The sequence below is a fragment of the Kogia breviceps genome, chromosome 3, assembly GCF_026419965.1.
Source record: "Kogia breviceps isolate mKogBre1 chromosome 3, mKogBre1 haplotype 1, whole genome shotgun sequence".
Lineage (NCBI taxonomy): Eukaryota > Metazoa > Chordata > Mammalia > Artiodactyla > Physeteridae > Kogia > Kogia breviceps.
The window spans coordinates 134,229,168-134,254,928 of NC_081312.1; the positions used below are offsets into that span (position 1 = coordinate 134,229,168).

The 25,761-nt window shown below is 37.9% G+C and overlaps 1 protein-coding gene across 3 annotated transcripts in view; it reads right to left on the reverse strand.

Moving 5' to 3' along the window:
- MAP2K5 (mitogen-activated protein kinase kinase 5) overlaps nucleotides 1-25,761 on the reverse strand; it is a 278,593-nt gene that overhangs the window by 172,489 nt on the left and 80,343 nt on the right. For all 3 annotated transcript variants that reach the window (XM_059058573.2, XM_059058575.2, XM_067029606.1), the window contains exons 9-11: nucleotides 21,161-21,200; nucleotides 9,283-9,351; nucleotides 9,109-9,190 (exon numbers count right to left, since the gene is read on the reverse strand). In XM_059058573.2, coding sequence (XP_058914556.1) covers nucleotides 9,109-9,190; nucleotides 9,283-9,351; nucleotides 21,161-21,200 — 191 coding nt within the window. The remainder of the gene's footprint in view (nucleotides 1-9,108; nucleotides 9,191-9,282; nucleotides 9,352-21,160; nucleotides 21,201-25,761) is intronic.

The following is a 25,761-nucleotide window of genomic DNA, read 5'->3' on the forward strand; positions in this document are numbered from 1 at the left end:
GGGGTGTGGGGATGGTTCAGGCGGTAACATGCGCAATGGGGAGCGGCAGATGAAGCTTCACTTTCTTGTCTGCCTCTCACCTCCTGCTGTGCAGCCCGGTTCCTGACAGGCCACGGACTAGCTCTGGCCGATGGCCCGGAGGTTGGGGACCTCTGCAATATAGCACCTCCTCTCCTTATTAGTCATCATCTACCCTGCTTTAGGTTCTAACTAGACTTATCCCCCTCTGAGAGTGCACTGTTTCTTGTCTCCCCTTCTAGAATTTAAGCCCCATACCAACAGGGATTAAGTCTTGTTCACTGTTGTCCCCCAAGTTTAGAACAGTGTCTGAAAGAAAGTGCTCAATTACTACCTGGAAATAAACAACTAATATAAGATTAAAATAAATAATGAGAATTTACACTAATAGAACAGAACTAGGGTTGAGACAAAGTTGTCGAGAAGTTTAATTGAGATAGGAAGGGAAGAAAAGGAATGACAAAGGATGGCACATAGTTTTTGGTCCATGTATTTTTGAGGAATATTTTGTTCATTACAGAGAGAATGAAGGTCCAAAAGAGAGAGGGTGGTTAATGGAGAAACTCCACCAAGGGGATGCACATGTAAAGGGACTGACCTTAAACAGCTTTTCATGTGAGAGGTGGATCAGGTGTGTGCAGTTGTTGCTAAGCTATAGGTGGAAAAGCAAGGAATTATGAGAGCTCATACCTGAGAGTCTATGTTGTCTCCAAATGAGAAAGAGGTAGGTAAAATCTGGGGGAGGGTAATAAAGTTTTACAGGAGCTGATGTGGGAAATAGCAGAGAAGATGGGAATGGGAGAACAAAACTTAAGAAGTAGGAAATTTTAGTGTTCAGGGACCAGTAAGGGTGGAGTAAAGGGAAGCTGCCAACAGCAGTAGAAGAAGGGTTTCAGGCAGCTCAAGTCAAGAGAATGAGGAGTCTCAAAAAGAGGTTAAATATAGGTTATAAAGTGAATATTTTAAGACAAGGACTTAAAGTATTAAAATGTAACTAAAAGGTGACATCACTGAAAACAGCAGGGTAAGGTCCCCTGAAAATTCTCTTCTTCACAAAAGCAATGAAAAAACAGACAAAAATTGTCAGAATCAACTTGTTCAGAACTCTTGAAATTAGCCAAAGGATTGCAGCAACTCCAAAATTGTTTATTCAGGACAACCCTTGAATCTTGGTAAGAACAGCAAGCTTTGTGTGGCATTTTAACTTGCCCTATTCCCACTGCCTGACTGATCTCCAGCTTCAGTTCAGCCTTGAAAACCAGCAGCCTGCCATCACAGTAAACTCCAGCAGCCTGATAGCCACTGCACAGGCAGAACTGAGTTGTTGCTCCCTCATATCCACCTTCTCATAAAAGTTTCACTTCTGACCTGTTTGGGGGTTCCCTGGAAGACCCCACTTGCAATGCTGTCTTTATTTACACCTTATAAAAACAAACTTTTCCTTAGGGGCATTTATTGAAAACAATTAGAAGCAATCAATTAACTCTGTAACTTACTGAGGTGGTGGATAACAGTTTAGGTAAACAATAGGCTAACCAAAAGTCTTAAAAGGAAAAGCTGGGGAATGCGATGTCAATAGAGGCTTTGAGGGACTTCCCTGGTGGTGCAGTGGTTAAGAGTCTGCCTGCCAATGCAGGGGACATGGGTTTGAGCCCTGGTCTGGGAAGATCCCACATGCCATGGAGCAACTAAGCCTATGCGCCACGGCTACTGAGCCTGCTCTCTAGAACCCGCAAGCCACAACTACTGAGCCTGAGTGCCACAACTCCTGAAGCCCACAGGCCTAGAGCCCGTGCTTCAACAGAAGCTACCGCAAGGAGAAGCCCGTGCACTGCAACAAAGAGTAGCCCCTGCTCACAACTAGAGAAAGCCCGTGCACAGCAACGAAGACCCAACGCAGCCAAAAATAAATAACTAAATAAATAGATTTATTGGAAAAAGAAAAAATAGAGGCTTGAAAAGCTGCAACATATTCTTGGGAATCTAGGATATATGCATGCACAAGGCCATGTGCGTGCTCAGGAAGGCCTGGAGGAGGCTTTCAGCAGTCACCTTGGGCTGAACATGAGGCTCAGCACAAGCAGGAAGCAAAGACTAAGGCAGAGTTATCAACTGGTGGGAGAGTACTAGACTTATCCCTCTCTGAGAGTGGGAGAGTATTGAAGGTGTGCCCCAACACACTCAGAACCCTTCAGCAAAGACTGGGAGACTTATTAGCCCAGGCATTTAAGGAAATCTCTGTGAATCATTAGCTGACCAGTAAGCTAACTGAAAGAGGCTTCAGTGGCTATATACTGGAGACAGAAACACTACAAAATATTTTAGAAAAGTCACTAAACAAACATATCCAACAAAAACAAACCTTGGGGATGAGGGAGAATCTGATTTCTAAAGTTAACACATTATATTATTTAAAATGTCCAGTTTTCAACAATAAAAAATGAGACATGTAAAGAAACAAAAAGGTATGACCCATACACAGGAACAAAAGCAATCAACAGAAACTGTCCCTAAAAAAGCTCAGATGTTGGACTTACTGGAAAAATATCTTTAATCAGCTATGTTAATATACATCCATATAACTAAAGGAAACCGTCTGTAAGGAACTAAAGTATGAGGATGATGTCTTCCCAAATACAGGCTATCAATAAAGAGGCAAATTACACAGCCTCCCAAACATACACATATACATACATACACACATGTATACAAATCCCTCTCTCACTCTCTCTCTCTCTCTCTCTCTCTCTCTCTGTATATACATATATATATATATATATATGTATATATATATATATATACACACACACACACAGAGATATAAAATAAAGTCTGGAGCAAAGTTTTTGTACGCTACTGAAAGGAAGTTGATATTAATCTAAAATAAGTTGTTGATATTAATCCGAATAAGTTAAGATGATAACTGTAATCTCTAGGGAAACCAAACATACACCTTAAAAATATAGTAAAAGAAACCATAAGATAATTTAAACAGTACATTAGAAAATATCTATTTGATATAAAAGAAAGCAGAAAGCAGTAATGAAGGAACAGAAGAACATAAAAGACTTAAAGAAAACAAATAGTAAAATGGCAGATATAAATTCTAGCTTGTCATTAATTACATTAAATGTAAATGAATTAAACACTCTAACTGAATAAGAGATTGACAGAATGGATAAAAAAAATTATCCAACTCTATGCTGCCCATAGGTGATGCACTTTAGATTCAAAGACCCAAATAGGTTGAAAATAAACAATGGAAAAAGACATAACAAGCAAACAGTAATCTATAGGGAACCAGAATGACTATACTAAATTAGACAAAATAGACTCTTAGGTAAATGCTGTGACTAGAGACAAAGAAACACATTTTATAATGATAAAACAGTCAATTACAAACATACATGCACCTAACAACAGAATGCCAAAATATGTGATGCATAAACTGACAAAACTGAAGGGAGGGGGCTTCCTTGGTGGTGCAGTGGTTGAGAGTTCGCCTGCTGATGCAGGGGACACGGGTTCGTGCCCCGGTCCGGGAAGATCCCACATGCCGCGGAGCAGCTAGGCCCGTCAGACATGGCCGCTGAGCCTGTGTGTCTGGAGCCTGTGCTCCACAATGGGAGAAGCCACAACAGTGAGAGGCCCACGTACCACACACACACAAAAAAAAACCCCCAAAACTGAAGGGAGAAACAGACAACCAAAAAATACCCCATTTCAATACCCACTTTCAACAGTAGATAGAACAATTTGCACTAAAGATTAGCAAGGAAATAAAATAACACCATAAACCACCTAGTCCTGACAGACATCTCAAGAACACTCCACCCAACAACAGCAGAATACATTTTTCTCAGGTGCACGTGGAACATTCTCCAGGACAGACAATATTTTAGGGCATAAGAGAAATCTCAATAAATTTAAAAGGACTGAAATAATACAAAGCATGTTCTCTGACCTCTAACGAATATTAGAAATAAGCAACAGAAGGACAAATTCAATGTGGAAAATAACACACTCCTAAATAAAAATGGGTCAAAAGAGAAATCACAGGGATTATCTTTGTGGGGAATTAGAAAACACTTCGAGATAAATGAAAATGAAAAAAACAACACATCTAAACTTCTAGAGTGCAGCTAAAGAGGTGCTTAGAGGGACATGCATAGCTGCAAACGCCTACATTAAATAAGAAAGATCTCAAATCAATATCCTAACTCCACAGCTTAAAAATATAGAAAAAGAGGAGCAAACTAAAAACAGAGCTAGTAGAAATTAATAAGTATTAGACCAGAGATCTAACACCATAGAAAAACAACAGAGAAACATCAAAGAAATCAAGAGTTGGTTTTTGAAAAAGACAAAGAAACTGATCAACTTTTAGCTACCCTGACCAAGAGAAAAAGGGATAAGACTCAAATTAATAAAATCTGGAATGAAAGAGAGAACATTAACACTGACTTTACCGAAATAGAAATGATTACAAAGGAATACTAGGAATAATTGTTTACCAACAAATTAGATAATCTAGATGAAATGAACAAACTTCTAGAAAGCCACAAAGTACCAAAACTGACTCAAGAAGAAATAGAAATTCTGAATAAACCTATAACTAATAAAGATATTGGTTGGTAATTTTAAAAACTACTCACAATATTATTCAGTCTTAAAAAGAAAGTAAATTCTGACATATGCTACAACATGGGTAAATCCTGAGGCCATTATGAAAAGTGAAACAGGCCAGTCCCCAAAAGACAAATACTGTGTAAGTTCACTTAGCTGAGGTATCCAGAGTAGCCCAACTCATACAGACAGAAAGAATATTCACTACCAGGGGCTGGGAGTAGGAGGCAAAGGAGAGTTATGGCTTAATGGGTATGGGGTTTCAATTTTGCAAGCTGAAAAGAGTTCTGGAGATGGATGGTGGTGGTTGCATGGTAATGTGAATGCACTTAATGCTGTTGAACTACACACTTAAAAATGGCTAATATGGTATATTATATATGTATTATACCACAGTTTCTGAAAAACTTTTGGGTAAGACAGTCTTATGCACACAGTCTTGCTAATCCTACTTGGCCACATAAGAATGGGCCTTGTGGCTGGAACACTTGCTTACCAAGGGATAAAGAGGCCACATAACCTGTGCTGGGTTTATCTCCTTGTTTTGGAATATCTTTCCCTGTTTTAGGCTCCATGTGTACTCCTTTGTCCTGATTAAGCATGTGCATCAATGGACCTTAGGCATACCTCCAGCTTTCAGTATTTCTGACTCCAGGGGAGTAGGGCAGAGTGAGGGGTACTTTTGCTGCAACACAGATGGGTATGTGCAGGCCAACTGCCCTGCACAGACTGCCAGGAGGGACCTGCTGTTGGCCATTGGGAACTGACACCCACTACTAAAGCTGATCTTGCTCTGTCTCTTTTTTTTCTATGTGAGTAAAGCATTGTTCAATCCAGTGCTTGATTGTATTCTGCTTTTCTTGGCAACTCCAATACCAAGATGCAGTGGGCAGCAGTGCTTGGACTTTTCCTAATGAGAGACAACAAATGCCACCTGACCACAAAAACTACTCACAAAGAAAACCCCAGGACCAGATGGCTTCACCGGTGAATTATACCAAATGTTTTAAGAAGAATTAACATCAATCTTTCACAAACTCTTCCAAAAAACAGAAGAGGAGGGAACACTGTCCAACTCATTCTTTGAGGACAGAATTATCCTGATATCAAACTCACACAATGACATTACAAGAAAACTACAAACCAATATCACTTAAGAATATGGATGTAAAAATCCTCAACAAAATACTAACAAATTGAATCCAGCAACATATAAAAAGGATTATACAGGACTGATTCAATATGTAAAAATCTATTAATGTAATACACTGTAACTATGGAATAAAGGACAAAAAACACACGATCATTTCAATAGACAAAAAAGCATTTGACAAAATCTAATGCCAATTTATGATAAAAACACTCAACTCGATAAATGACATCTACCAAAAACCCACAGCTAACATCATACTTAATGGTGAAAGACTGAAAGCTTCCCTTCTAAGGAGCAAAAGAAGGATGTCTGCTCTCACTACTTCTATTCAACACTGTACTGAGGGACTTCCCTGGTGGTCCAGTGGTTAAGAATCCATCTTACAATGCAGGGGACACCGGTACAATCCCTGGTCAGGGAACTAAGATCTCACATGCCGCAGGGCAATTAACCCTGCGCACCACGACTAGAGAGCCCTTGCACTGCAACCAATGACCCTGCGTGCCACAACTAGAGAGAAGCCTGTGCACTGCAACAAAGAGCCCATGTGCCGCGATGAAGGATCCTGGGTGCTGCAACTAAGACCCAACGCAGCCAAAAAATAAATAAATATTTTTTAAAAAAATTTTTAAAAAACCCCACTGTCCTGAAAGTTTTAGCCAGGGTAATTAAACAAGAAAAAGAAAAAAAGACATCCAAAATGGAAAAGAAGATGTAACACTACCTCTATTTTCAAATGACATGATCTTCTATACGGAAAACCCTAAGGAATCTATAAAAACCTATTAGAGTTTAAGGAACAATTTTAGCAAACTGAATACAAACTGGTGTAAAATGGAATGGAACAGTTTGGCAGTGTTAAACATAGAGCTACCATATGACCCAGCAATTCTACTCCTACTGACATACTCAAGAGAAGTGAAAACATATGTCCACAAAAAACTTGTACACAAAAGTACATAGCAGCGGGGCTCCCCTGGTGGCGCAGTGGTTGAGAGTCTGCCTGCCAATGCAGGGGACACGGGTTTGTGCCCTGGTCTGGGAAGATCCCACATGCCGCGGAGCAACTAGGCCCATGAGCCACAACTACTGAGCCTGCGCGTCTGGAGCCTGTGCTCTGCAACAAGAGAGGCTGCGATAGTGAGAGGCCCGTGCACCACGATGAAGTTGCTGCAACTAGAGAAAGCCCTTGCACAGAAACGAAGACCTAGCACAGCCAAAAAAAAAAAAAAAAGTACATAGCAGCATCATTCACAATAGCCAAAAAATGGAAACATCGCAAATGCCCATCACTGATGAATGAGTAAAGAAAATGTGGTGGTCTATACTATGGACTATTATGCAGTCATAAAAAGTAATGAAGTGCTGATAAATTTTACAACATGGGTGAACCTTGAGAACATTATGCTAAGTGAAAGAAGCCAGACACAAAGGACACATACTATATGATTCCACTTATCTGAAATGTCCAAAATAGGGAAATCCACAGAGACAGAAAGTAGATTAATGGTTGCCAGGGACTAGAGGGAAGAGGGTATAGGGAGTGACTACTAATGGGTAGGGAATTTGTTTCCAGGGTGATAAAAATGTTTTGCAATTAGTGGTGATGGTTACAAAACCTTCTGAATATACTAAAAACCACTGAACTGTACACATTAGAAGGACAAATTTTATAGTATTTGAACATACCATCTTAATAAATACATTTTTTAATGTAACAAAAATTGAGGATTCAAAAAAAGGATGATGGGGCTTCCCTGGTGGTGCAGTGGTTGAGAGTCCACCTGCCAATGCAGGGGACACGGGTTTGTGCCCTGGTCCGGGAGGTTCCCGCATGCTGCAGAGCGGCTGGGCCCATGAGTCATGGCCGCTGAGCCTGCGCGTCCGGAGCCTGTGCTCTGCAACGGGAGAGGCCACAACAGTGAGAGGCCCGAGTACCGCCAAAAAAAAAAAAAAAAAAAAAGGATGATGAAAAGTCATAAAGTAATGACATGTACTGGCTCTATGAACCCACTTTTTCTAGTCAGTCTCCTTGAATACTAATTGTCATACTTTCCATATGTCTGTAAGACTTTTAATTCTTGAAATCTACTATAATTAATTTAGAACACATTATTATATAACAAGGTATCAATGATGGCTCATTAAAAAGTCTTGTGGGGGGCTTCCCTGGTGGTGCAGTGGTTAAGAATCCGCCTGCCAATGCAGAGGACACGGGTTCGAGCCCTGGTCTGGGAAGATCCCACATTCTGTGGAGCAACTAAGCCCATGTGACACAACTACTGAAGCCCACGAGCCTAGAGCCCGTGCTCCGCAACAAGAGAAGCCACTGCAATGAGAAGTCCGCGCACCACAATGAAGAGTAGCCCCTGCTCCCACAACTAGAGACAGCCCATGCACAGCCGAAAAAAAAACACAAAGTCTTGTGGGGAATGAACTAATTGTATTATTAATATACTGAGAATCCCCCCAATGAACAAAGTATATTTTTTAAATGTTGAGGGTTTTTTTTTTTGGCCGCACCGCTCGGCTTGCAGGATCTTAGTTCCCCAACCAGGGATTGAACCCGGGCCACGGCAATGAAAGCACTGAGTCCTAACCACTGAACCACCAGGGAACTCCCAAATGTTGAGTTTTAATGAGCTAGACATTAAAAAATTGAATATGTGAAATTTAAAGACTGCTTTGATTTCAAATAGGAAAACAATAACAATGATGACATCATTTTACTGACAGGGTACCAAGAAATTTGCATTTTGCCAAAATATTCAGAACAAAAAAGACTTATCAAAAGAGAAATGAATAAAAAATAAAGGAAGGAAGGAAAGGGCTAGAGTCCAAAGAAAACTAAACACATCTTGGCTAAACAGCTGTGTTGGAAAACAATTTCTTATCTTGCAATTAAGATCCGATTTCTTTCTAAAAGACACAGGACATTGCGTTAATAGATTTCTTTAAAAGAAAATCTGTTTTGGCTATTGAAACATTAAAAGAACAGAGCAACTGTTTTGCAAGTGAAGACAGATTGTATGGAAGAATCAAGTATCAAACCACCGATTAGACTAGTATTTAATCTGTTCTATTTAAGTTTTCAATAAAAGTAAATGAAATTACATTCTTTAAATTATAGCTCGGCTATAAATATTTAACAACAGGAACCCTTAACACTAAGATGTTTTAGAGCATAAAGGAGGTAATTATTAGTATATTTTCATTATTTTTAATTCTACTTGATACCTACATCAAAACCAGGTTTTAAAGCACTCTACTCCCAAAATCACTTTTAAAGTATTATAAAAGGGAAAACTCACCATCCATGAATTCTGTACATATTGAAATTCTGTTTTCCACAAAAAATGCACCATAAAACCCTATGATATATGATGAATCACACTGTAACAAAAATAAGACAAAAGTAGTTAATAGCCTGCAAGCCAATACCACAGGCATACTTTATAAGGAAAAATGACCAAGAAAAAAATTACCTTATAAAGAATTTCCAACTCAGACATAATTTGCTTCTGAAGTTCCAGTGTAATATCTAGTAGTATGACCTAAATATATAAAGGAATCAACATTCACACATTTATTCACCTTTAAATTAAATATAGTCATATTCATTATAAAATATAAAAACTAAAAAATATGGTGTTTCCTCTATTCATTCCACCTCTCTCCTCCCCATCACAACCTCCAGTGATACAAACTGTGTCCACATCTGTCTAACACTTTGTATTGGGGGAGGTGGTATAGAAGTGATTGATGGGATCAAAGAAAAAGCCAGGTCTCAAAGGTCAGTATTAACAGCTTTAAAAGTCAGTTAAGTTATAACACCCTTAATTTATACACCCTATTTTGGTCACATTGGTTATTTTGAGAAGAGGAAGATCGTATGACCTTGAAACCATTAAAAAAATAATTGTCTTGTAATTCAGACACTGGGCAAAAGCAGAGAGAATAATGAGGACAAATAACATTTAAAGTAGATTTTTAGTTATGAGAGAAATAAGGAGTTTTAAAAATACGTCAGGTTTTTATATTTTTCCAGGTGGGTAATCTTTCTTTGCCAAAATTGTTATAAAATGTTGGAGCTTGAAGGAACCTCAGAAATGATTTCATCTAATTCCCTTCCTTTTTAAAAATTAATTAATTAATTAATTTTGGCTCCGTTGGGTCTTCGTTGCTGTGCGCGGGCTCTCTCTAGTTGTGGTGAGTGGGGGCTACTCTTCGTTGCAGTGCATGTGCTTCTCATTGCAGTGGTTTCTCTTGTTGCGGAGCACGGGCTCTAGGCAAGCAGGCTTCAGCAGTTGCAGTTGCACATGGGTTCAGTAGTTGTGGCACATGGGCTTAGCTGCTCTGCGGCATGTGGGATCTTCCCGGACCAGGGCTCGAAACCATGTCCCCTGCATTGGCAGGCGTATTCTTAACCACGGAGCCACTAGGGAAGTCCCTAATTCCCTTCTTTTAGAGGAAGAAACCAAGGTTCTGAGGAGTCATGAGGCCCAGCAATGTCAGGGCCCCTTCCTGATTCCAAGGACCATGCACTTTCCAGTATGCCCTGAGGCTTTATGGTTTTCCTTAAAATATCAACCACTGAGTCAAATTCATAACATAGAAATGTAAAATAGTATATTTATAAACTTACCTAGAACACATTCTAGTTTATTTCAAACACTTATTTTTTTAAGAAAGAAGACCATGAACCATTCAAATTTTACTTAGCATTTCCTGTGAAGCCAATTCAAGGGAAATTGTTTTTTACTTAAAATAGACAGTGATGATAATAAAATAACTGGAAGATAATTTCTAAGATTTGTGGCAGTTTCTGACTCTAGACATTTCTATATAAAAACTTAACATTCAGGATTACCAATGATAGTCTAATTAAACACCATCCAACACTGAACCACATTTTATATTAGAATGGCAGAATATATATATGTGTGTGTGTGTGTGTGTATACACACACACACACACACACACACATATATATAATCAATACTGGAGGAAAAAAACATAAAGTTTGAATTGCAAACTGCTGATAGAGCAAGGAAAGAAAAGGATACTCTCTAAAACACACATTTTATAGTCCTGACATCCATTGGGGGGAGGGTAAAATGAGTACAAAAAGGCATAGCAGTTTCTATCAAGAGTTTGCTTTAGGGTTATTTATAAAAGCTCTCACTAAAACTAGACTGTAAGTGTAATGCAAAACTGCCAAGAAGCATTTAAACATTTCTCCCAATCAATAGTCATTTGCCACAATATTCACTTACATTTTTGTTCCTGTATAAAATTTAGCAACAAAATTCATTCATCTAGTGTTGTTTTAATTCTACGCCATAAAATATTAGAGCTATTCACCCTACTATGTCAAGTACAGGGAATCTTTCAACCTGAAAAACTCTGCTAAAAGGAGTAAGGTATTATTTACCTTAAAGCAGTGGTTCTCAACCTTGGCCTCACGTTATAATTACCTTTATATCTAGGTGTTTATATAAATATATAAGGACACTTCTAACAAATCCTGATGCACAGGGCTTACTCCAGAATAAGGGAATCAGAATCTCTAGGGTTGGGCCCACATCACTGCATTTAAAAAAAATTTCCCAGATGATTTGTAACCCACAGTAAGGTTGAAAATCCCTTATTTAAGGTTTCAAAAAAGCTGTTTATTCAGTGTTTAGTATGACTACTAAGATATATTGCACCCCCAGGCCCCCAATCAAGAAACAACATGATTCCACAAGGCTGACCAAAACCTTGTTATTAACCCCAAACTACCAGCTATGAACATATTCTCTTCACACAGAACCTTAATTGGGCTCCTATGGCCTCAAATAAAGTTAAAATTCTAGCATGATAGCCAAGGAATTCTTTCACAGTCTACCTCCAACTTGTTATTCTAGCTCCTTCTCTCACTACTCCTTATCACAAACCCAATCTACATATAAAACCAGATGATTTCTCCCGGTCCACACACATGTCCTGTGCTTTCCCCCATGCTGTTCCCTCCACTTGAGGTGTGCTTCCTTGCTCCATTCCATAGTCACTGGCCATAAAACCTTTCCTATCCTTTAGATACAGCTTGAATGCCACCACCACCTCCACAAAGCCAGCCCCAAAGCCCTCCATCAGATCCTTTATCTTTTTCCTTATCACAAGCTGCCTTTAGCATTAATGCCTTACCTCCTAAAACCAGAAGCCTAGAGAGTACAGAGTGGTTGTAAGCCCCAGAACGGCAACGACTAAGTCTTGTGCATTTTTCGCTGCTTCCCTCACCCCATATACAGCACCCAGCCCAGGGTCTTACTCAAGTGGTGCCCACTAACTGATGTGGGACTTAATTAAAGTACTCCTTACAAACATAATCCTACAAATAAGAAGCTATTTCTAGACAGGAAGGAAATGGATTGCCTGATTTCTATAACTGAATTTAAAACCAAAGACATAAACACCAAAATAAATAAAATTGCCACACTGGCCTAACATGTAGCAAGGAGCACCGTGTTTGTGGGACCAATCCATTGCACCCTAATAGGTCTTGATCATTCTTGGAATTTGCTATAGTCCAGAATAGTGGAGATTCCATAATGGTAAAAAAGTGAAAATGTGATTTCTGGGAACTTGAGAGGGCAAGTAAAAGCGACCCTTTGGTAGCTTTTACTAAAAATGGAAAAATTGGAAAAAAAGCATGGCGAATACTAATTTTTTTTTTCTGAAGAACAAGGAAAGCATGATTTCCTTAAGTCTTTATGAATATTTTTATTTCTCCTTAGGAACAGCTAAATTTTTCAAATTGGAAAGAATCTGAACATGAAGCATTTCCTGGAGAAAGGGTTAAGTGAGAAACTGAAATACCTGAGTGCATTTCCACTGCTCTCCACTACACCTCCAGGACAAATAAGGATGAGTTGTCAAGTTAAATATAAGCAGTCAAGTGACTGAATTATAATTTACTCTGTGCTCAATTTAAATTAGTGTGAGGCTATTAAAATATACAGTATAAATACGGCAATTCATCACAAGCTGTCATGGATGACTTCATTTATTTGCTGGAGTGGCACACGCTCCACTAAAGGGAAGGAGAGCAAAATCACAGGTCAAATTAAGCCGCTATTCTGTTTTAATTCGCTTATTTAATCTGTGGCAACATAATTGTCTTTTACAGTATGTACAACTCAGAAAGGAAATTTGGGAGGATTACAGTCAGTATACAAATGATTAATCAAATGGTCCATTTAAATGCTAGTTTAAAAACAGCAGAAACCCAAAGCAGTCAAAGAATGATGATCAGCACATGCTACATACAAGGCTAAATTTCCTGGAAGATGGATTTTTCCTAATTAGAAAATATACAATACTGGGGACTCTATTAAGCTCTACTCTTTCAAAGATTTTATAGACTACATTAAGGGTATAAAAAGGTTCTGTTTGCAAGATGGCTAACAGTATTTTTATTTGTTTTCTGCTCTACTTGTTTGCAATCGTCTTGCTTAACTACATTCCTCCCATGCCGTCCACCAAAAGCTAGTTAGAAACACATATTCATATACAGTCATCGGATAGTTATCTTTGAAATAGCATTAGTATTTTCAAAGTGCTCTTTTTGAGGCAAATTTTTTTCTAAACTCAGTGATATAAAATAAAAATTCAAGACACTTCTATTCTTCCCAAAATTCAACTTTCTTTTTATAATATCTGAATTGATATTTTCCCACCTTTGAAGTCTAAAGAGGTAAACACTAATACGCTTAGACATTGCAATATTCTTTAGACAAAAAAGTCTAGAAAATAAGAACATTTACAAGTACAAAAATTAGAAATATTTTGAGTAGGAAGAGAAAAGTAACAGATTTTCAAGGACTCTCTTCTAATTGCTCCCACAGACATTCAAACTATGGGTCCAAATGACCATTTGACTTGGAAAATTAAATTTCCCTCATCATTCTATGCAGGCATCAGAGCCCTGCAGGTGATTCTGTTTAGACAAGGACTGTGATTTGCTGCTCTTCGCTATCCCTTTGTGACACCAGGCAGCCCCGTTTCACAGCTGAGGTCACTGAGAGGTTCAAGTGACATGCTTGAAGTCACACAAAAGTCAGGAAGGGGTCAGGAAAGGACCAAATGCACTTCTAACTCTTAACCTTTCATTTCACCCTTTAATATAAAAAAAAAGCTAAGAAATACTCTGGGTAAGAGCAATGGTCCATACAAAGAACACTATGGGAGACTTTGTATGTGAGCTGAACCTACTTTCAGGATGCTACTTCAAAAGATGAATGAATGAAATAAAGAACAAGCGATAGAATAAAATTTATTTATTCAGTTAGTCATTCAACTAATTATGTGTTGAACATCTAATCATTACAAGATGTTCAGTGCTCTGTACTAGGCCCTGTATGCAAGGTTCTACATGAATCAGTGAGTAAGACAAGAAGCTAAATAAGATCTGTTCCCCACTTACAAAGAGATTTCAGTAATAGGGGAAATGTACATGTATACTAATAGCAAAATACAAGGCACTATGTGTTAACACCCGTAAGAGACATACAGAGAATTCTAGGGAGGTTCAAGGGAGAAGGTGAATGAGTGATAGATATACCAGATGTGACAGGATTTATTCAAGTAAGTTCAATGGAAGAGCAAGCTTTGGAGCTGACCCCTGAAGGGTGTTAAGTATTTTGATAAGTGGAGACATGGGTGAAGGCATTCTAATTAGAAAGAAATACATGAGTAAAAGTGTTGAAGTGAGAAACTACTTGGGTTCAGATAAGGCAATGAGTTCAACTTAAAAGAAGCACAGGATTCAGACACATAAGATAATGCTTTAAAAGTAGGCTGATGACCTATTGTGGAAGATCTTGAGTTCCATTCCACAGAGCTTTTACTTGGGAAGTAATGTAGAGCCTTTGAAGACTTTTGAGAAGGGAAGAGATGTGACTAGAACTATGCTTTAAGAAGCCAAATCCAAGGGCAGTGAGCAGAAATACAGTACAGAGCATGGACTTGAGGCAAGACTTCCCTGAGTTCAAAGCCTGGTTCCATTACATATTAGCTGTGGGACTAAGCTACTTAACTATTCTGTGCCTCAGCTTCTGCGTCTGTAAAATGAGGATCCATAATGGTAGTAACCGCAAAAGGTCACTGTGAGCATTAAATGAGGAAAATGTACGTAGAGTGCTTAGCACAGGACAAATGATCAATAAATGGGAGCTTGTATTTTTGAGAGAATAATTTAAAAGCTGGTTAACATGTCTGACAAGAGACAAAAACAAGCATCTGGATTTGCATGGTGACAAGAAAGGAAGAGATACTAAAAATTAAATAACAACAACCAAAAAAAAACCCCAGAAAAATCAACAGGCTTCTAGACATTAGATATCAGCTAAAATAGGACAGGGATCCCTAAGAGATGGAAAACAAATAAGATGAGTCCTATGACTGTTCAGCTTACTAACTAGACAAGAGTTTCCAGGCCCCCTGCTGCATGGGACCCCTGCAAGGGACCCAGGGGGAGCTCAGCCACCTCCCTAAGCTGAGAGAACTGGGAGTCTGAGGAGACCAAGGCAGCTAGAGTTCACTGGCAGAAGAGCAAAAGGAGACAGCTCCAGAGAGCTGCAGAGGGCCCCTGAAGTCTTCAGCTGAGTAACAACCAGCACGTGGATGTCAGGAAACTACCTGAGGCCAGGGAACCGCCAGAAAGAACCAGGAGAAACAATCTCCAAACCTCACACTAGGCAGAGTTTGTGTTCCCACCAGCCAGGATGGAAAACTTATATTTGCCAAGGCATTGGGGTAAAGTATTCAAAAGATGACTGCTTCAGCTGACTGGGGAAAATTAGTTCTAGACTAACCACTGGGATGGTCCCATCTCATAAAGCTTAAAAGCAAGTCTTGAAAGGATCAAACTGTTTCAGATTCACTAAACAGCATCTCAGAATAAAGCTCAAGAATATTTACAGGAATGAGCCTATGCCATACGACTGGCATCTAGTAAAAAATTATAAGGTATTAAAAAACACAACCCCAAATGGGGAGAAAAAGCAATCTGACTCCCAAATGACACTTATCACAGAATTAATAGGCCAGACCATTAATTCAGCTATCATAACTATATTCCACATATGCAAGAAGGTAGAAGAAAGATGGAGCATGTTAAGTAGAGACATGGAAGATGTAAAAAAGACCCATGTAAACTTCCAGAGATAAAAAGCACAACGTCTGAAATGAAAAATATACTGAACAAAATTAATAACAGATTAGACAATGCAGATGAAAGGACAAAAACCTGAACATCTGACAACAGAAACTATTCAAAAGTGAAATGTTAGAGAGAAAAAAAGCCTAGAATAAACAAACAACAGAGTATCATTTTGCTGTGGGACAACTTCAAGTGACCTAATATAAATGCAATTTAAGTTCTCAAAGGTCAAGGGGGGTTACTTGAAGAAATAATGGCTAAAATTTTTCCAAATTTAATGAAAACTAAAAATCCACAAATTTATATCCCAACAAATCCTAAGTACATGAATCATGAGGAAAATTACATAAAAGCTCACCATAATCAAATTGCATAAGACTAGTGATAAAAAAATCATAAAAGCAGTCAGACATCTACACACTACCAAATGTAAAACAGATAGCTACTGGGAAGCAGATGCAAAGCACACGGAGATCAGCTCGGTGCTTTGTGACCACCTAGAGGTTGGGATGGGCGGGGGAGGCAGACGCAAGAGGGAGGAGATATGGGGATATATGTATACATAGAGCTGATTCACTTTGTTATAAAGCAGAAACTAACACACCATTGTAAAGCAATTATACTCCAATAAAGATGTTTAAAAAAGAGAAAAGCAGTCAGAAAAGATGTCAGTTCTAACGTACAGAGGAATAAAGATTTTAAATGACAGTAAGAATGAATGCAAGCCAGAAAACAGTGAAACAAAATCTTTAAACTACTGAAAGAGAAGGATGATTAACCTAGAATTCTATATCTAGCAAAAATGTCTTCCAAAATTTAAAGTCAAATGTACACTTTTCAAGACATGCAAAAGCTGAAAGTATTCATTGCCAGGATACTCATGCACTATAAGAAATGTAAAACATGGGAGTCCTTCGGACAGAAGGGAAATGATACCAGACAGAAATCTGGATCGACACAAGGTAATAAAGAGCGCTGAAAAAAATGTGAGTAAATATAAATATTTTCTTACATTTAAAATGCCTTTAAAAGACAACTGTCTAAAGCAAAAACGGTAACAATGTATTCTGGAGTTTATAACATGAGTAAGTAAAATGTACCATAACCAAGGTGAGGATAAGGGAAATGAAAGTATACCATTGTAAAGTTCTCACAATATAGGTAAAGTGGCACAATATTACTTGAAGGTAGGGCTTCTCTGATGGCACAGTGTTTAAGAATCCGCCTGCCAATGCAGGGGACACAGGTTCAAGCCCTGGTCCTGGAAGATCCCACATGTCGCAAAGCAACTAAGCCTGTGTGCCACAACTACTGAGCCCACGTGCCACAACTACTGAAGCCCGTGTACCTAGAGCCCGTGCTCTGCAACAAGAGAAAACACCGTAAGGAGAAGCCCACGCACGGCAATGAAGAGTAGCCCCGCTCGCCGCAACTAGAGAAAGCCCACACGCAGCAACAAAGACCCAACACAGCCAAAAATATATACATAAAAAATAAAATGACTTGAAGGTAGACTATGATAAATTAAAGATGTATACTATAAACTCTAAAGTACCTGCTTAAAAAAAGGACATACAGACAGAATAAATAGAAAACAAAGAGCAAATTGATACACTTAAATCCAACCATATCAATAATCACATGAGATGTAAATGATCTAAATATCTCAATTAAAAAACGGAGATGGGCTTCCCTGGTGGCGCAGTGGTTGAGAATCCGCCTGCCGATGCAGGGGACATGGGTTTGTGCCCCGGTCCGGGAAGATCCCACATGCTGCAGAGCGGCTGGGCCCGTGACCCATGGTCGCTGAGCCTGCGCATCTGGAGCCTGTGCTCCACAACGGAAGAGGCCACAACAGTGAGAGGCCCGTGTACCGCAAAAAAAAAAAAAAAAAAAAAAAAAACAGAGGTTATCAGACTGGATTAAAATACAAGACCCAACTATATGCTGCCTACAACAAATCCATCCCAAATATAAAGATACAACAGGTTAGAAGTAAAAGGCTATATCATGCTAACACTAGTCAAAGTAAAGCTGAAGTAGCTATATTAATATCAGACAATGTTGATTTCAGAGCAAAGAATATTACCATGGATAAAGAAGATCACTTCATAATGATAAAGGGGCCAATTCATCAAGAGGACATAACAATCCTAAATAACCTAACAGATCGTCAAAAAATATGAAGTAAAAAAATGATAGAACTTCAAGAAAAAATAGACAAATACGCAATTGTTACTGCAGATTTCAACACCCTTCTTCCTTGTTGATAGGACAAGTAGATAAAAAATCAGTAAAGATACAGAAATTTGGAACAACACTAACAGCCAACTTAATCTAATTGACATTTATCCTACATCCTATACAACAGACTATACATTCTTTTCATGTGCACAGAGAAGACTTACCATGATAAGTCATATTCTGGGCCAAAAAATAAACATCAATAAACTTAAAATAATTCCAATTATACAAAGTATGTTCCCTGACCACAATGGATTTAAATTAGAAATCAGTAACAGAAAGATATCTGGAAAAATCCCCAAATATTTGGAAACTAAATAACACTCCTAAGATTTAATAAAAAACTGCCTGTTTTAAAGAAATGATACATTTCTTTCTCTTAGAATATGACTATTAAACAAGCAAAAATGGTTTTTGCCTTCACTGCCAAGAAGCTCAGGGCTAAACAAAAAGTTTAAACACAATAATCATATCTACTCAAATCATTCATTCATTCAACTCAGTTTGAGCATCTAGTATGTGATTTTATAGAATCGAGGGATACAATACAATACAGTGCCTGCTCTGTAGCTCAGTTTTATGGTCAGGTCTAGTGAATAGTATATTTGTAAAGCCCTACTGTTTTCATTTATTGAAAGTCTCTACTTTAACAGCTCTTTTTAAAATGTGTCCTTTCTTTAAAATTGCATTTAATCCTTTCCAGAAACAACTGTTAGCCACACCCAAAATAATCATGCCGAAGAATTTTAATATCAGCCTAGGTTAAACATAATTCAAAATGTATGAAATTATGAAAAATTATAATGCACTTGCAAGGCCAAATAGTAAGTTTTGGGGGGTGATTTATAGCAGTGCTCCCCTCTCCTGGAATAAATAACCTAAAGTTGACTGTCTTTAAATACACCACTGACAATAATCTAAAAGTTTTGACATCAGAGGAACAAACAGATAACTAGATAAAAAAGAAAATAGTGTTGGAGTTGGTGGAGGTGTCCTCTGAATGAAGAGGGAGCTCAAAAGGTACAGAAAAAACAACCCAATGATGAGCTGGTACCACAGAGCTGTACTCAGTGAACTCAGGGGAAGACTGAGGTGGAACCTGGCCTCTACAGTACCTACCCTGGAAACTGTCTGGACTCTAGGGTCCTCCTCTTTAAAATGTGGGACATGACAGATGATCTCTAAGGTCTCTTTCAGTTCTACAATTCTGTGAACCTAGTTTGGCTAGAATATCAAAGAAAATATCCCAAGAAGGAGCTCTGTGGTAGTGCCTCACCAAAAGCTATTTGAGTTGTTATAACTAGACTTGATAATGCACGTAACACATTCTAGGTGCTGTATTAAGTGTGGTATGGAAGACCTGAGTCTCAGTTTTGGTTTAACTTTACTAAAAGGTACAACCAATTGCAATTTTAGTGTTTTGATTCTTAGTTTCCTAGATAAGATAAAAAGATACAGAAATATATACTATGCAAGTAATGGGGAAAGAGACTGAATTCTCACTATGGTTAGCTAAAAAGGAATCTTGGAGGAGATGGACCTTGAAAGGATAGATGGAAATCAAAGGGATGGGCAATGGTAATAACTTATATAAAGGCTATAGGTTATAGCAGAAGACATGTACTTTGGAGGCAGATGGATTTTGTTTTAAATCTTGGCCTTGGCTTCCATCTGTGTGACCTTGGATAATTCAGTTTTCTGAGTCTCAGTGTCCTCAAATCTAAAATAATAAACTTACTTTATAGTTTTAAGGATTAAAGATAATAGCAATATAGAGTCTAGCACAATATCTGGCATATAGTAGTCATTCAAAAAATAAAAGCTTTCATTATTAAGGGCCCAGAAACAGAAGATAATGGGCATAACAGAAAGCAACATGCAGGTAAAGCAGAGGATGTGGTTGTAAAGGTAGGCAGGGGCCTATCTGTAGAGTGCCTAACCAATTTGCGGGGGAGTAAGGAACAAAGCAGGCCTGACCAGTTTGTTAGCTAAGAGCCCAGTTTGGAAGTGGAGTTCTACAGAGTTAATTTGAAGTAGTAAAGGTTTCAGTCAGAGGTGCAATTCAAGAGACTCCATTAGGGAAATGTGAGATAAAATGATGGGAAAATCAAGCACCAGCAGCCAATGCCAGAGATTAAATCCAAAGTAGCACGGGCAGGACTGGGATCTTGAAGTACGGCAGGGATGGGGTGTGACCATGAACACAATGGAAATAAGTAAGGAGCATCTAAGGTAGTTGCCTAGAAGATCTCTGAGTTACGTGCAGCTTCACTCTATTTGGGGTGTGGTGTTAGGGTATCTCAGGATGCCATAAAGATGTAAAGAAGCAAGGCAGACATCATAGGCTTTATGTTGTACACTACTGGGGATGGGGGAAGAGGGGTGCTAAGAGGGGAGTCAGATCAGGGATTCAACTTCTCAACTCCAGTGGCAGAGTGAAAGGTACAGTGAGGAAATTATTATAAAAGTCCAGGTAGGAGGTATGTGGGCTGATACAAGGCCAAAGCAATGAGAATAGAAAGAAAGTGACACCTGGACCCATTTCAGGGGAAATTTCTGACAGGATGTGGTGACTTACAGGATGTGGCAGATGAAGGAAAGAAAGGAGTGAATAACTACTAAGTTTCTGAACTGTAAAATGAGGAAGACAGTGATGCCACTGAGCTGGAAACACAGAAAGAAGTGTAGGTGACGATGATGAGAAGAATCACAATTCGAGGAGCTTACAACTGAGCATTTGGAGGCACTTAAAAGACGTGAATGTCACAACAGGGCCAGAGCTTCCATCACCCACCACCCACCACCCAAACCTTAAAGCACTTCATTTCTTCTTTGACAATACCTGTGACCCAAGCTAAGGGGGGCTGGGGGCGGGGAGAGCATCAAAAATTTCATAAAACTTATCCAGCACTTACCTTTACAGCTAATATTTTCCCACTTGGAACATGATATGCTCTACGGAAAGAAAAAATAATAATAAAATCACTTGGGATCACTGAACAACCTATCAAGTGGTTAAGGACATAAATGTAAATCTGAATACATCCTCAGCAAAGGGATATATGATACTTTCAAAGAACACTAATAACAGTAGTAATTTACATTTTCTATTGAGCTTAATGGTTTACACAGTGATTCACAATGTAGTACCTTAAAATAACCCTCTGAGGTAATGCTGGTATAATTATACACTTTTTAGAGCCCAGAACTCTGAAGCACAGAGAAGTTAAGCATTTTACCCAATGGCACGAGTCAGTAAGAGGCAGAACTAGACATTAAACCCAAGTCTTCTGGCTCCAGATCCCTTACAACATACTGTCACTGTGTGTGTGTGTGTGTGTGTGTGTGTGTGTGTGTGTGTGTGTGTGTGTGTGTGTGTGTGTGTGTGTGTGTGTGTGTGTCTTCTACAGCTCTCTGCTATGCATGGTACAGAGCCACATAAAATGGGAGGTTTCCCTTTTATCTGTTATATATACATATAAACTACATCCCTACATTACATCAAAATAGTCTCAAAACACATGGCTTAAGATATAAATTCATGTACAAAGTCACAGAGTTACAAGGCTCAAGTATGAGCCTTGTAAAAGAGTTCATCTTTTCCTAAAGTGGCATCTCTCGATATTTTTTTAAAAAGCTACAGAACAGAGGCAAGATCAAATGATCAGATACAGTGAAATAATTACAATTTAAATCAAACAATATGAATATATTCATTTATGAAAAAGAGTAAGAGAATAATGTTTGCAGAAATAAAATACCATTACATCTCATCAAGACCTGTGTTGAAATGTAATGTGTATGCATGCTCTGCAAGGAATGCACATTCTGACCAACTATCCAAAAATAATTTGCTTTATATAAAAATTTCAAAACAAACCAAATAACATAAACAAGCACTGTTATTACAAGTCCATATAGGTATAAAGAAACAAATTAGTTTGGAAGAACTAAAAGCTTGCTCCAGAGAAGATTTTACATATTAGCCAAGATCCAATTGATCTTCCCCTCACCCAGTTAGTGTTAAGATGTAAGTGGGGTAAGGAAGATGTGAGGGAATGGAATTTAGCTTCTCAGGAATTCCCCATCCTTACATGCCAAGTTGTTAAATAAATTTACCAGGATCCCAATTTTTACTGGGTAGTAAACATTGTTCATTCCTTTTATTTTTTAATTGAGATATAATTGACATGTAATATTATATTAGTTTCAGGTGTACACATGATTCAATGTGTGAAATGATGACCACAATAAGTCTAGTTAACACCCATCACCACAGTTACAAAAATTGCTTATTTCATAAAACAAAAACACAACACATATTTCACTATTATCAAAATGAAAACATCATTTTCTGTTGTTTTGGCATAAATATTGATGTGGTTGCTCTGCAAATTTTTAACAGCTTTATTGAGGAATAATTATATATGGTAAAATTCACTTGTTTTAAGTGTACAATTCAATATTTTTAGAAAGCTTACAGAGTTGTGCAATCATTGACAAGTGTTTTTAAAGTGACTGACTTAAAGAAATCGTTCAGTTGTTAAGAACCTACAAGTATTTGTAACTTTTCACATATAAAATGTTATAAAATCAGGTATGACTAAGAAAAAACATATATATCAACATTAATGTATATATCCATACATAGGACTGTTATAAAAAATTCATTCTGCTTCTCGTACTTGAGTGGACAAAGGTCAAGCCAATATGGAAGGTAAACTTAGCCTTTATTTTATAAATTAATTATAGAGAAATTAAGGTATATCTCATTTAAAGGAAAGGCAAGCTTACAAAAATCGGCAATTGTTCACTTTACCAAAGAGTACTTTAATCTGTATAAGTGTCTAAAGACTTTCTCTTAGTATATATACATACTATATAAATACTATTATAGTATTTATATAGTATAAATATTATTAAATTATAAAACTTAAATTATTTAAAAAATTTTGAACTTTGTATAAAGTGATACACGTTTTTAAAGTGGAACCCTTATATTATACTGGTTTTACAACAAATTACCAGTTACTTTACTACCTATGATAACATCAGACTTTTAAAATGTGAAACTACATGTCATGATTTGATTCATGATATATCTGAACTCATGTAATAAATTAATATATAAAAACTTACATTGTATTTTTTCTCAGTGCATGACAGAGAAATTTGTTGGACTAAGCCAATTTGAAGTATGACTTGAAGGAATTTAGTAACTTTATTCCAGGTAATATAATATGTAACATTTAATAATGACAGATTATTTTTCCTCTTGAATTATCATGGTCTCCTCCAATTTCAACATTTTAAAATACTGGATATTAGAATCACTAACTGAAGGCTGAAATGTAAATATAAAAATAGTTGAATGCATACACAAGGATCCAAAAGTTGTAAAAAGAACAGTGATGTTACATTGGACAATGAGCAACACCTGGACATTTTAGACCAACAGGAGTGATAGGGAAATGATGAGCAAATAATCTAGCGTATCTACCATACTGGACAGTTTGGCAACTTAATTAGCTTGTCAAGAAAGCCGATCTCTTTTCCAAAAGAAGGGTCTCCTATTTCCACGTGAATTAAAAGCGGAGGCTTGATGATTTAATTATGATGCATGCTAATTCATCCGTGGAAGTTTGGGTTCAATTTCGAGCAATAAAGATGCTGTGTGGTTTGGTTTACAGTGCAATGAGAGTACCAATTTAACACTTAATCATCAATGAGAAGTGGATGACAAAAGCAGTGCCAGGTATGAGTGTGTCCCTTAACTTTGCAAATGGCAGTCTACCCAGAGAAAAGGAATTTGGTTATTTTCAGTGGATACTGCATCTCAGTTGCCTTGACCTCAATTGTCTTGATCTTCCTCAACACTGTAAAGTGATTAATGAAGTTTGAATGGAGGCTCTGGTTACACCAAAAGACAACTATACACCTCTGCATTGTTTTAATTAACCGCTAATACTTCAAATTAGTTTGTTGCCACAGTAATTACCTGTTCCAATGAGTGCATGGAGGGAATAATTTTATAAGTTATTTTTAGTGCTGAGTCCTGGAGCGTTCCATTTTGTTTGTGACCAGCACAGAGCTTCTGGGAATAGTCCCAACCCTTAAAATTGAGCACACAATATATATATACACTTAAGGATTATAAAAGCTAAGTAGCCTGGTATAAACTTTTTGAGTTTTTAAAATAACAAGGAGACCAGCAAAAGAGAACATCTACACTTTCCACACTTTCTTACTTTCATTTTCTATTTGGAACCATAGTTTCTATGTGACTGGACAAAAAAGTTGGTACCAACCTTTAATTTTGGTAGAGTACAAATTCAGATAATATATTGAGCAAATAGGTAATATAAAGAACTGTCTTATCTAATCCCTTCCTTTTGCAGTGGAAACATCTAAAAGCCAGGTTAAGAAACTTGTCCAAGCTTACACAGTCAATGGCAAAGACAAGACTGGAACTGAGGCAGAACATATATATTCTAGGACCTAAAAAAGTATATGGTAATGTTTAAGTGTTCTTAACTGCATTCTACAACAGGGGAACTCATAATTCAAAACTTACAAAGGTGCTGACCTATTTCAATCAGGCTAAGACCATCACACTGAATCTTTCCAAGCAAGGAATCTTCTGCAATCACTGCCAATCTACCAGGGGAGGCAGAAGAGTGAGGGTTGTAATCTCTAAGTCACTGCCTGGGTTCTGATGCTAGCTCTGACACTTCTTCATGTGAACCTGGCCTGTTATTAAACCTCACCTTGTCTCAAGTGCAAGTCTGAAAAGGGGAAATCAGTCCCTACGTTATAAACTTGTGAGGTTCAGTGAGATAAGGAAAGCAGGTAAGACAGGGCCTGGCATGTAGTAAGCGGGCATTACATGTTAGCTAGAAAGTTTTCAGGGTAGCTGGGTTTTTAAAAACCCACTAAAACAGGCTGAAAGGCAAGAGTTATCTCTGTGCTTTAAGACTCAGGCTATGTGCTCTACAAACGAAGGCTAATAAAGCTTTAACAATGAAGACTGGCAAAAAGCTGCAATATAGCACTTACTGTTAAGAAAAGCAAGTAGTGTTACATCATGGTGAACCAACTTTGAAAACAAAGAATTAGTCATCTGAAATGCTATGGCTATACCATGATTCAAATTCTAAAATTTCTTACCATGCTTATCTCTTGACCACTAGTTAACTTAATTACACTCAGACAGGTATGATAAGTGCCACATTCCAGATATCCATCTTAGCAGAAACACCATTGGACAGTAACTGTTGCTAAATGAGAAGGCTAATTTTTTATTCTCCTAGGATTAATAGGAAAATATAAGCTACCTTTAAAAATCCACACAACTTCCTTTAATATACACCCTCATAGACTATAACATTTTGAGGCCTCTCCTAGTCTTCAGACTTTAGTACCTCTGTTATAATCCCCAGCACAATGCAGAAAAATTGTTTATATGTCTGTTTTCCATACTGGGCAGGGACAACTACCATGTCTTAATCACCTTTGC